Source organism: Triticum dicoccoides, chromosome 1B (assembly GCF_002162155.2).
Source record: "Triticum dicoccoides isolate Atlit2015 ecotype Zavitan chromosome 1B, WEW_v2.0, whole genome shotgun sequence".
Classification (NCBI taxonomy): domain Eukaryota; kingdom Viridiplantae; phylum Streptophyta; class Magnoliopsida; order Poales; family Poaceae; genus Triticum; species Triticum dicoccoides.
Window position 1 is genome coordinate 608666814 of NC_041381.1, and position 11993 is coordinate 608678806.

At 45.5% G+C, this 11993-nt stretch overlaps 1 protein-coding gene across 1 annotated transcript in view; it reads left to right on the forward strand.

The window, feature by feature from the left end:
- Window positions 1–3634, forward strand: part of LOC119350693 (putative leucine-rich repeat receptor-like protein kinase At2g19210) — a 6951-nt gene extending 3317 nt beyond the window's left edge. Inside the window, exons 4-12 of the mRNA XM_037618398.1 lie at window positions 1242–1380; window positions 1498–1569; window positions 1667–1738; window positions 1817–1897; window positions 1976–2152; window positions 2187–2433; window positions 2625–2751; window positions 2959–3030; window positions 3120–3634. Coding sequence (XP_037474295.1) covers window positions 1242–1380; window positions 1498–1569; window positions 1667–1738; window positions 1817–1897; window positions 1976–2152; window positions 2187–2433; window positions 2625–2751; window positions 2959–3030; window positions 3120–3634 — 1502 coding nt within the window. The remainder of the gene's footprint in view (window positions 1–1241; window positions 1381–1497; window positions 1570–1666; window positions 1739–1816; window positions 1898–1975; window positions 2153–2186; window positions 2434–2624; window positions 2752–2958; window positions 3031–3119) is intronic.
- Window positions 3635–11993: the final 8359 nt, after the last annotated feature.

Here is an 11993-nt window from a genome sequence, read left to right on the forward strand (position 1 = left end):
GAGAGAGAGAGAGAGAGAGAGAGAGAGAGAGAGAGCTTGCACTGGGTTTTAAAGTTAAGCCCGCCATATGTACCAATTGCTAGCTATTGAGCCTCGTTGCCCGGATATATCCCAAACGATTGTGCCATAAATCATTTGGGATCTAATGTTCAAGAATTCCAAAGGGTTTGGATAATATACGGTTGCTGATGTAGATTTTGTTGCAAAACCGTGTAGAATGAGTCTCACCCGTGACTGTCTTTTTGAGGTGTTTGGGTTGAGCAGTTGTACAATACTAGTGAGTGTTGCACAGATTTATAGATCAATTTTATGACTCTAAGAGATGTAATCATGTCTTTAATGCACTAGTGCCTAGTTAAAATGATCAACGAACATGGATACTTATAAACCTACTTCTTAAGACTTCGCAAAAATCATGCTACTATGTTTTTAAAAATATACAAAAAAATCACGTAAGTAGGAATTGGGTATACTACCTACCAACATGTGTAAAAATCTGAAAATGGAAAAGCTACAACACAAATTTTATTGTAGCTTTCTCATTTTCTAATCTCCACACACTTTGCAAATAGTTACAACTTTTCTGAAAAATCACATTGATAAGTGTGTACCCAATACCTACCTATGTATCTCTGTGTGTGTGCGCGCGTGTGTGATATTTAAATATTTTTAAAAACTTAGAAATTTTATCTTTGCCGAGGAAAAAAGGTTCTAAGTAATGTATGTAGATTTCGTGACACAATATAATCCCAAATAATATCGAAACCATCTGCACTCTGGAGTACATGCTCCCTTTAAAAAAATGATTTTGCACCCTTCAAAAACATCCATAAAATACTCATATACTAATGGTTAAATTCATTTTCAAATTTCATGTTCGGTGAAAATAATAATTTATCTGAGGCAATGGAAATAAAAAATTCAAGGACTTTTCAAAATATTATTTGCTATTTTAGTTCCCCATTTTTGTTTTTCTACCCATACCACAAATGAACGAAATTTTGGTGAACGGAAGGGTTCATCAAGCCATCTCTCGCCTTACCACAAAAAATATAGGCACATACTCACTCTAATATCTACACACCATATGTTTCTTTCGAACTTTCTACAATAAAGGGAGCATGCGCTCTCCACAAGAAAAATCCACACCCCATATATGACAACACTACAAAACATACATGAGATGTGGTTGATGCTTAGCCAAATCATGTGTGGTACTAAAAACTTGCATGAATCAACAGTATTCGCTATCATGGCGATAAAGGTGAAGTATCAGGTGCAAAAGAACTGGATGGGTGACCCGTGCGTTCCAAAGACTATGGCTTGGGAAAGGTTGGCATGCAATTATGAGATCACAACCCCTCACAGGATCAAAGCCGTGTAAGTATTTTAGATTTGAGCATCTACCTAAATTCACTTCAACATGAAAGCACAAAATGAAAGATCACGTAAAAATTCGATAATGACTCTCATTCGGCGGAGGTTCGTTCTCTGCAGAGATTTGTCCTTCAACGGCCTAAGTGGTGATATATCATCTTCTTTCATAAATCTCAAGGCTCTCCAGTACTTGTAAGTTTGTTTTTCAGCATTGTTTTCAAGATTCATTATATATAGTTCCTTTTTGCAATAAAAAAAATGGAAGGTAACCTTTGTCAACATTTTTCAGGAATCTGTCAAGCAACAAATTGACAGGCTCAATTCCAGATGCCCTTTCCCAAATACCTTCATTGACGGTTATGTAAGTCCTGCAACTTCTGACAATTAATTTTGCACCCAAGGTATTAACTGAAATCTTGCAAATATCCTTTTTCTTTAGAGATTTGTCAAGCAATCTGCTCAGTGGTTCAATTCCCTCTGGACTTCTCAAAAGAGTTCAAGATGGCTCGCTCAATCTAAGGTCAATTTCAATGTTCTTTTAGTTACGCATAGCACTAGATACATTTGACGAGAAAAAAATCATTTCATATTTTGATAGATATGACAACAATCCAAACATTTGCACGAGTGACAATTCATGTCAGCTGGCGGCTAAAAGGAACAACAAGCTGGCTATCTATATTGTTGTCCCTATAGTTGTGGTTGTGGTGATGGCATCATTGGCAATACTTCTCTTTTACTTGATAAGACAAAGTCAACAAGGTGAGGCATCAACATATGCGTGGATAACAATTATTTAGTCAATGAACACTATTGATGCTGTCATATGCCAACTATATGTCAGTAAATGGTGGCCGTGGGGACAGTTCATTGCAACTTGAGAACCGTCGGTTCACCTACAAACAACTTGATACGATAACAAGGGGATTCAAGCAGATTCTTGGTCGGGGAGGTTTCGGGATTGTCTATCATGGATTCCTGGAAGATAATACTCAGGTGGCAGTGAAATTGCGGTCTCGTACTTCTAAGCAAGGTGTCAATGTGTTCCTCGCGGAGGTAAATCTTTGTTACTGCAATTGGTGAGGGTTTTTTATGTGCATGAATCTTACACGTCATTTCATTAATACATTCAAGAGTTTAAGTCAAGCACAAAGCTAACCAGTAGCCACCCCTAGCACACATACAACAAAAGGACAAAGCATTTTTTTTACATCGTGGATCTTCTGAGACATGAACCATTTGTGCAGGCTCAGATTTTGACGCAGATTCATCATAAGAATCTTGTCTCTATGATTGGTTATTGCAAGGATGGAAAGGACATGGCACTTGTGTACGAGTACATGTCAGAAGGAACACTACAAGAGCATATTAAAGGTATATGTACATGTTGCAAATTGTTAGATGTGTGGCTTTAAACTGGTACTAAGAAAGTGATTTATGGCTACACTATGATCTAGCACTTCAAAGTACAAACTGACAAAATGTTCACAATTAATCCATAGAATCACCTGCAAAATAAAATCCATAGAAACATTGCTAGGGCGTGGTATTCTAATATTCAAAATGCCCGTCTATCTGCAGGAAGAGACGGCAATGGACAAGGTTTATTGGACTGGAGAAAGAGGCTTCAAATTGCACTTCAATCTGCCAAAGGTACTACTAGCCTTGAATGCAACAACCCTTTTTTATTTTATATGTTTGTGTTTCCAAGAACTTAAGAGATGATGGTCCGCGATGTGCAGGGCTTGAGTACTTACACACCGGATGCAGCCCGTCCCTCATCCACATGGACGTGAAGCCCACAAACATTCTCCTAAATGTGAGTTTGGAGGCCAAGATTGCCGACTTCGGCATGTCCAAGGCCTTCAAGCGCGATAAGGACACCCATGTATCCACAAACACACTTGTTGGTACATATGGATACGTTGATCCAGAGTACCTGGCAACAATGCAGCCAACAACAAAGAGTGACGTGTATAGTTTCGGTGTCGTGCTGTTGGAATTAGTCACCGGGAGACCAGCTATCCTTCCAGAGTCTCCGATGCCCATCAGCATCATCCAGTGGGTGAGGTCCCAGCTAGCGGAGGGCAACATTGAGAGCGTGGTGGATGCACGCATGCATGGTTGTTACGATGTGAACAGTGTGTGGAAGGTGGCAAACATTGCTCTAGAATGCACCACACAGGTGTCGGTAGAGCGGCCCACCATCAGTGACGTGGTGGTGCAGCTGCAAGAGTGCCTCAATCTAGAGGATTGATATGCGAGCGGTCACATGAACGACGCCTTGAACAATGGCAGCGGCAGCCATTACCCAAACTTGAATTATGAGTCTCAGGACAGTGTTGCATCAGAGATGGAGCATGTGTCTAGAAGGATGGTACTAAGGACCAATGATCCTGTTGCACGTTGAAGACTTGTCGTCGAGTTGAAAGAAGTCACAATTGCCCTTTTATGTCATTGAAGGGAACTCTGTGTGCTTTAATATGTCCTTATTTTCCACCACGCAAATGGGAAATGTTCAGATAGTCGAAGACCCAAGTATGGTGTGTTTTTGCAAGGGTTTGTGCTACCTAATATATGGCCTTTGGATTTTTCGCAAAAATAGTATGCCTAATTATTATTTCTTTTGAAATACACGGGTATCTATGACTATGTACTCTTCCCTACATTGACTGTTGTTTCCATGGTATGGAACTGGAACTATGTACTCTTCTTCCAAAAAATTGATTTGCAGTGTGCTAATGTTTGAATTCACTTGAAATTGGGAATTGGCCCCCTGATGTCGTGGTTCTAAGTCTGACAGTAGTGTAGGGGGTAGGAATGGAGAGGCAAGATCCTAGCTATAGAGTAGTTGTATACGCAAGAGATTTACGAGTTCAGGCCCTTCTCGGAGGAAGTAACAGCCCTACGTCTCAGAGCCCGGAGGCGGTCGACTGGATTATGTGTGTATGAGTTACAGAGGTGCGAACCCTTTACACTGAGGAGGGGGTGGCTTATATCGAGTTCGCCAGACCCCTCCGGCCCTCAGTTATGTAGGGTTTAAGGTACATTAAGATCGGGTGTTACTGGTAACGCCACAAATAAAGTGCTATGATGACCATAAAGGCTACTTAATGACCGGCCGATTGTGTGCAGAGCGACTTTAGATCTCCTGGCTGTCGAGTGGTTGGCTTCATGGCCGAGTGTCTTCGAGTCCGTCGAGTGGAACACTTCTGAGTCGATTGAAAGGTGGTTTCTTCTAGAGATGTCCTTGGAGAGGGTAGTTTGGACAGGTCCATGACCCTACCCTAGGTACATAGCTTCATCATTAGCCCCCGAATGGATCGAGGTTTGAGTGGGGAAGGAGTTGAGAACTCTTCCGACCCATTTTTCGTGCTATGAGTGTATCTTGTTCTGGATCCATGAACTTAAGTAAAGACACCAACTTCTTTTTCGGTCGCCTTGATCCATTCTTGATTTCATTCGAGTGAATTTCTTTACTTGAAAAGCTCCGAGTGACGGTGTGGAGGAGATCCTCCATCTGACAAGTTGTTCTGCTGCTCGCGGATTTTGCGGGATTCGAATTTTGGGAAGCGCGCGGGGCGGAGGAGGCCGCAGTAATCGGACGGGATAGGGCGGAGACGCCTCGATCTCCATGCCACCTTTTTCGCCATGTATCGCGCGCGCGACTGTTGCGGGATTTGACAGGATCGTCTGGGCCTACAGGTCAGTCACTGGGAAGCAACTTCATATAAGCCACTGGCCCAGGGCTTTCGAACAGTGCGCCTTCATTTTTCCTCTTTCTTCTCGAATTCCTCCACCACCTCTGCTCTCATCCCAGTGCCGTCGGTCCGTTCGAGCTTCGTCTGCGGCGATGGTGAAGGAGAAGACGGCGGCCCTGGAGCGCGCGAAGAAGGCGACGGCGCAGGCGAAGGCGAAGAAGTCCGGTCGGGGCGGATCTTCCTCGAGGTCTGCCTTGCCGCGGGGCTGGATCCAGGGCGATTGGATGCCCTCGGCGATTCGTCAGGAAGACATTGATCACCTGGTCGAGGGGGGATTCATTCCTCACGAATCTGCGTGCCTCCCGGGGAACGAGATCGAGCCGCAGCCTCTCGAGGGTGAGTGTGTCCTTATCGCCACTCACGTCGACCGCAGATTCTCCCTGCCCCCTCATCCCTTTTTCCGGAGTTTCTTGAACTTTTTTGGAGCGCAACTCCATCACTTTACTCCAAATTCCATCATGTATCTTGCTGCCTTCGTGTCTTTGTGCGAGAGTTTCTTGGGTTGCCTTCCTCATTGGGGCCTCTTCAAGCACATTTTCACTTGTCTTTCTCAGTCGGTTAAGAAATCCAAGTCGAGTGACGATAAGACGCAAGTGATTCAGATGTGCGGGGGTCTTGAGATCCAGATGAGAAGCAAAAATTCTTTTCTAGCTATGACTCTTCCCGACTCAGTCCGCGGGTAGCAGTCGACCTGGTTCTACTGCAGAGACCAGCTGACCCCAGGACAGGCGACGGGTCTTCCCCCTTTCTCCCTGAACCGAGCAGAAAAACCTTCTTCTCTGAAAGTGACACCGGAAGAGAAGGCACAAGTCAAAGTGTTGGTTGGTCGAGTGGTTCAGCTTGTCCGTGACAGGGTGACTGGTATGGATTTGCTAGAGGTCTTCCTCCGGAGACGTATCCAACCGCTTCAAGCTCGTGACCATCTGATGTGCATGTATTCGGGTCTCGATGACACCACTCGGATTCACCTGGAGGAGGTTGACGAGGCTACATTGGAGGGGTGGTTGTCAATTATCACAGGGAACAAAGACAACCCCTGAGGAGCCAGGAGGATTCCTCCACTCGACCAATCGTATGAAGTAGATCAGGTCCAATTCTGCATCTCTGACTGTGGCCTTGCTTTCTTCATTCTGTTTGCTTAAAATCAATCGACTGACTTTTGTCTTGTTTGTTGTCTTCTAGACCATTACTGAGATGTACTCGATGCCCAACGGGGCGCAAGAACAGACTGAGGAGGAGGAGGCGAGTGGAGGTGAAAGTGAGGAGGAGTGGCAATCTAATGGTGAGGGGGAAGAGGATGACGACGGCTCCAGTGGAGAGGAGGAGGAGGAAGTCGATCCTCCTCGCACGAAAAGGCGATCCAAGCTTACCCACGACCCCGCGAGCGAGCGTGGCAAAGCGGCTGCGGCTGTTGGGCAGTCGTCAAAACGCCCTCGGACGACTTCTCTGGCATCGACTGAAAAAGCGCCGAAGCATCCGCGGGCGGCGTCATCAAAGCCGCCGAAGGCCTTGCCCAAGATGAGAATGACCATTCCCACCATTTTCGGGTAACAACATAACTTGTGTTTTCTCGTTTAGCATGGACAGACTCTTGGTCGACTCATTGACTAATCGACTGGTTTCTGAAATCTGCAGTGCTGCTACCTCCGAGACCTCCGCCAGGAACGAAGACCAGGAAATGGAAGACGCTGTTACCTCCAACCTTGGTACGATTTCTGTAGTTTCACTTTTGGTCGATTGGATTTTCGTTTTTAACTTTGGATTTTTCCTGTAGCTCCTCCTCATGTCATTGATCTCCCTGATGATGATGATGAGGCGCCACTGAGGCCGAGGAGGAATAGAAAGGCGCCGGCTGGCAAGACTACTCAGATTGCATCAATGCCTGAGACATCGGTTCAAGAGGGTGGCAATATCACTCGGAATTCCTGTCCTTCGTTGTGCCGCTGACGATTGTTCGGCCTTCGTCGTTTACTGCTGACCCGCCCTCCCTTTTCGCCACACACCACGTCCCAGAGGACCAAGTGGGTGCTGCTAAGGAGGCTATACGCCAAGCGGGGATCATGATGGAGCAGGTGAAGGCGGTCCGGGAAGCCAGCCAAGCGGCCTATGATGCTAGCTCAGCCCTTCAGAGCAACGTCCAGGTTAGTTGGTCACCGCTTGTTCTGTTAGGATATGCTATCTAAGACTTTATTACCGAAGATCTTTGTATCTGTATGCCCACTGGGTGTGTCGATTGAATTTTTGGATTGGTGGGGGCACACTGAGTGCACCCACTGGGTGTAGTCCCTGAGACTATGGTGGACTGCTAGCAGTCGACTGTAGTCTTTGTATTTTGAATTTCTTCACTCTAACTTCTTCACTCGGTCTGCTCGGACCATGTCGAATGGAATCTTGGAACTAGTGGGGGCACGCTGAGTGCACCCACTGGGTGTGGTCCCCGAGACCATGGTCGACTGCTGGCAGTTGACTAAGGTATGAAGAACCTGTGTTTTTTTGGTAGATCATGATGAGACCATGGCTGACTGCTGGCAGTTAGCTATGGTTTAGGATCATAACCTCTTTGTCTCTTTCGGTTGACTGGTCGGACCAAGTCGGTAGAACCAGTGGGGGCACGTTGAGTGCACCCACTGGGTGTAGTCCCCGAGACTACTATTGAATATTTTGATTCGGCTGTAGTCTTAGAAATGTTATGCTTTTTCTCTTAGTCACTCGGAAGCAACCTATCTTTGATGTCTGTCGACTGACCCTTCGCAAAAATCTTGCGAGCTTGTGGCTCGCTATACTGAATTGGAAAACAAACAGATCCAGCTCAACCTTAACTGGAAGCTTGCTCAGGAGAACTTTCAGAAGGCGAAATATGAAGCAAAAGGTATGGCTGGTGAGAACTTGACGACTGTCTTTATCTTTCTGCCCATTCCTGATTCTGATCTCATTGTAATTTTGCAGATAAAATGAAGGAGGCTCTGAAGAAGAAGGACCATGACCTTGCCGAGGCGCAGAAGGCGGCTTTGGACAAAACGAAGCTTGCGGAAGAAAAACTGGCTTCAGTCGGTAAACTTGAAGAGGAGAACGCCAATCTGAAAGCTGCTCTCGACGCGGCCAACAAGGAGGTCAGCCGTCTGAAGAATGATAAGATAGCTCTGAATGACAAGGCTAGTGAACTGGTGGGGAAGAGGAACGATCTGGAGGCTTATCTGATAGGGCTCGCCAATAAGTTATTCATCATGCTTGAGGGTAGTGTATCCTACCCGACTGGCTTGTTATCATCGACTTATCGTAGAACTACTGGTTTATATTTGAATTGTGTTTACAAAATTCTGCCAAAACTTCGAGGAGGAGACCAGTCGAGTGGAGACAAGCTTGGACCCCATTAACTCTCCTGTGAAGGATGAAACTGCTATGAACATGCTCCGACTGGAGTCTCGTGTTGCTGGTGTGGTTGACTACCTTGCTCGACTGAAGGTTGCGGCGTCGCGAATCGACATGACACTCTGGCCAGGAGCGATGCTTCAAAATGACCTCGAGTCTCTAATGACTCGACTGAATGAAGTTCCAGGTCGAGTGCAAGAATGGAAGAAGTCTTCTGCCAGGTGCGGCGCCGACGTTGCCCTGTTCCTGGTCTGTGTTCACTGCAAGGATGCGCGAGAGGAAAAGCTGGCGTCCATCAAAGTTGCCAATACCAAGAAGCACGACTTCCAATCTTTCATGGAGACCTCCATTGCTGCTGCCACTCGGACTGCTGACGGAATTGACTTGGACCAATTTGTCACGCCCTCCAGTCCTCCACCTGAGGAGTAATAAAAACTTCTATGCTTCACCTTAAATTTTCCTCGAAATGCCGAGTGGTTTTGTAACCGATAAACTTTTACAGGCTTGACGCCTGAGCACTTCTGAATCCGTAGGATGTTATTTGAACTTGGCTTATCATTGAATATGCTTGCATTTGCCTTCGAGCGAACTTTTTTCTTCACTCGGAATATACTTTAGTGCTTGAGACGCAACCCTGAGGTGAAAAATCCAGTTGACCTGCACTTCATCGCTCTTGCAGGTAGGGATGGAGCACAAATTGCAGTCGACCTGCGTCCTTGCGGATCAGGATGGAGCGCACGTTGTATTTGTGGCGTAGCTCCAAAGGAGAAGGTAGCAGTCAACCTGCACCTCATCGTCATTGCGGATCGGAATGGAGCGCATGTTGTATTTGTGGCGTAGCTCCGAAGGAGAAGGCGGCAGTCGACTTGCACCTCGTCGTCCTTGCGGACCGGAATGGATTTCATACTTAGGCGAGTACTTGGATTGCAACTAAGCCTCCGAGTGGGAGGATTGTGTTGGGGAACATAGTAATTTCAAAAAATTTCCTACGCACACGCAAGATCATGGTGATGCATAGCAACGAGAGGGGAGAGTGTTGTCCACATACCCTCATAGACCGATAGCGGAAGCGTTATAACAACGCGGTTGATGTAGTCGTACGTCTTCACGGCCCAACCGATCAAGCACCGAAACTACGGCACCTCCGAGTTCTATCACACGTTCAACTCGATGACGATCGCCGGACTCCGATCCAGCAAAGTGTCGGGGAAGAGTTCTGTTAGCACGACGGCGTGGTGACGATCTTGATGTTCTACCGTCGCAGGGCTTCGCCTAAGCACCGCTACAGTATTATCGAGGTGGACTATGGTGGAGGGGGGCACCGCACACGGCTAAGAGATCCAAGGGATCAATTGTTGTTCTCTATGGGGTGCCCCCCCCCCTCCATATATAAAGGAGTGGAGGAGGGGGCCGGCCAAGGGGGGTGGCGCGCCCATGGGGGGGAGTCCAACTCCCATCGGGAGTAGGACTCCCCCTTTTCCTATTAGGAGTAGGAGAGGGAAGGAAGAGGAAGGAGGGAGGAAGTAAAGGGGGGGCCGGCTCCCTCCCAAATCAGATTGGGCTTTGGGGGGGGGCGCTCCCCCTCCCTTGCTCCTTTCCCCTCCTTTCCACTAAGGCCCAATAAGGCCCATATACCTCCCGGGGGGTTCCGATAACCTCCCGGTGATCCGGTATTGTCCCAATCTCACATGGAACCTTTCCGGTGTCCAAATATAGTCGTCCAATATATCGATATTTATGTCTCGACCATTTCGAGACTCCTCGTCAAGTCTGTGATCATATCCGGGACTCCGAACAACCTTCGGTACATCAAAATATATAAACTCATAATGAAACTGTCATCGTAACGTTAAGCGTGCGGACCCTACGGGTTCGAGAACAATGTAGACATGACCGAGACACGTCTCCGGTCAATAACCAATAGCGGAACCTGGATGCTCACATTGGCTCCCACATATTCTACGAAGATCTTTATCGTTCAGACTACATAACAACATACGTTGTTCCCTTTGTCATCGGTATGTTACTTGCCCGAGATTCGATCGTCGATATCTCAATACCTAGTTCAATCTTGTTACCGGCAAGTCTCTTTACTTGTTCCGTAATTCATCATCTCACAACTAACTCATTAGTTGCAATGCTTGCAAGGCTTAAGTGATGTGCATTACCGAGAGGGCCCATAGATACCTCTCCGACAATCGGAGTGAAAAATCCTAATCTCGAAATACGCCAACCCAACATGTACCTTTGGAGACACCTGTAGAGCTCCTTTATAATCACCCAGTTACGTTGTGACGTTTGGTAGCACACAAAGTATTCCTCCGGTAAACGGGAGTTGCATAATCTCATAGTCATAGGAACATGTATAAGTCATGAAGAAAGCAATAGCAACATACTAAAGGATCAAGTGCTAAGCTAACGGAATGGGTCAAGTCAATCACATCATTCTCCTAATGATGTGATCCCGTTAATCAAATGACAACTCTTTTGTCCATGGCTAGGAAACATAACCATCTTTGATAAACGAGCTAGTCAAGTAGAGGCATACTAGTGACACTATGTTTGCCTATGTATTCGCACATGTATTATGTTTCCAGTTAATACAATTCTAGCATGAATAATAAACATTTATCATGAAATAAGGAAATAAATAAAAACTTTATTATTGCCTCTAGGGCATATTTCCTTCAGTCTCCCACTTGCACTAGAGTCAATAATCTAGTTCACATCGCCATGTGATTTAACACCAATATTCACATCTATATGTGATTAATACCCATAGTTCACATCTTCATGTGATCAACACCCAAAGGGTTTACTAGAGTCAATAATCTAGTTCACATCGCTATGTGATTAACACCCAAAGAGTACTAAGGTTTGATCATGTTTTGCTTGTGAGAGAAGTTTAGTCAACGGGTCTGTCACATTCAGAGCCATATGTATTTTGCAAATATTCTATGTCTACAATGCTGTGCATGGAGCTACTCTAGCTAATTGCTCCCACTTTCAATATGTATCCAGATAGAGACTTAGAGTCATCTAGATCGGTGTAAAAGCTTGCATCGATGTAACTCTTTACGACGAACTCTTTTATCACCTCCATAATCGAAAAATAACTCCTTAGTCCTCACTAAGGATATTCTTGACCGCTGTCCAGTGATCTACTCTTAGATCAAAATTGTATTCCTTTGCCAAACTCAGAGCAAGGTATACAATAGGTCTAGTACATAGCATAGCATATTTTATAGAACCTATGACTGAGGCATAGGGAATGACTTTTCATTCTCTTTCTATTTTCTGCCATGGTCGGATTTTGAGTCTTACTCAACTTCACACCTTTGCATCACAGGCAAGAACTCTTTCTTTGACTGTTCCATTTTGAACTACTTCAAAATCTTGTTAAGGTATGTACTCATTGAAACTCTTATCAAGCATCTTGATCTATCTCAATAAATCTTGATGCTCAATATGTAAGTAGCTTTACTG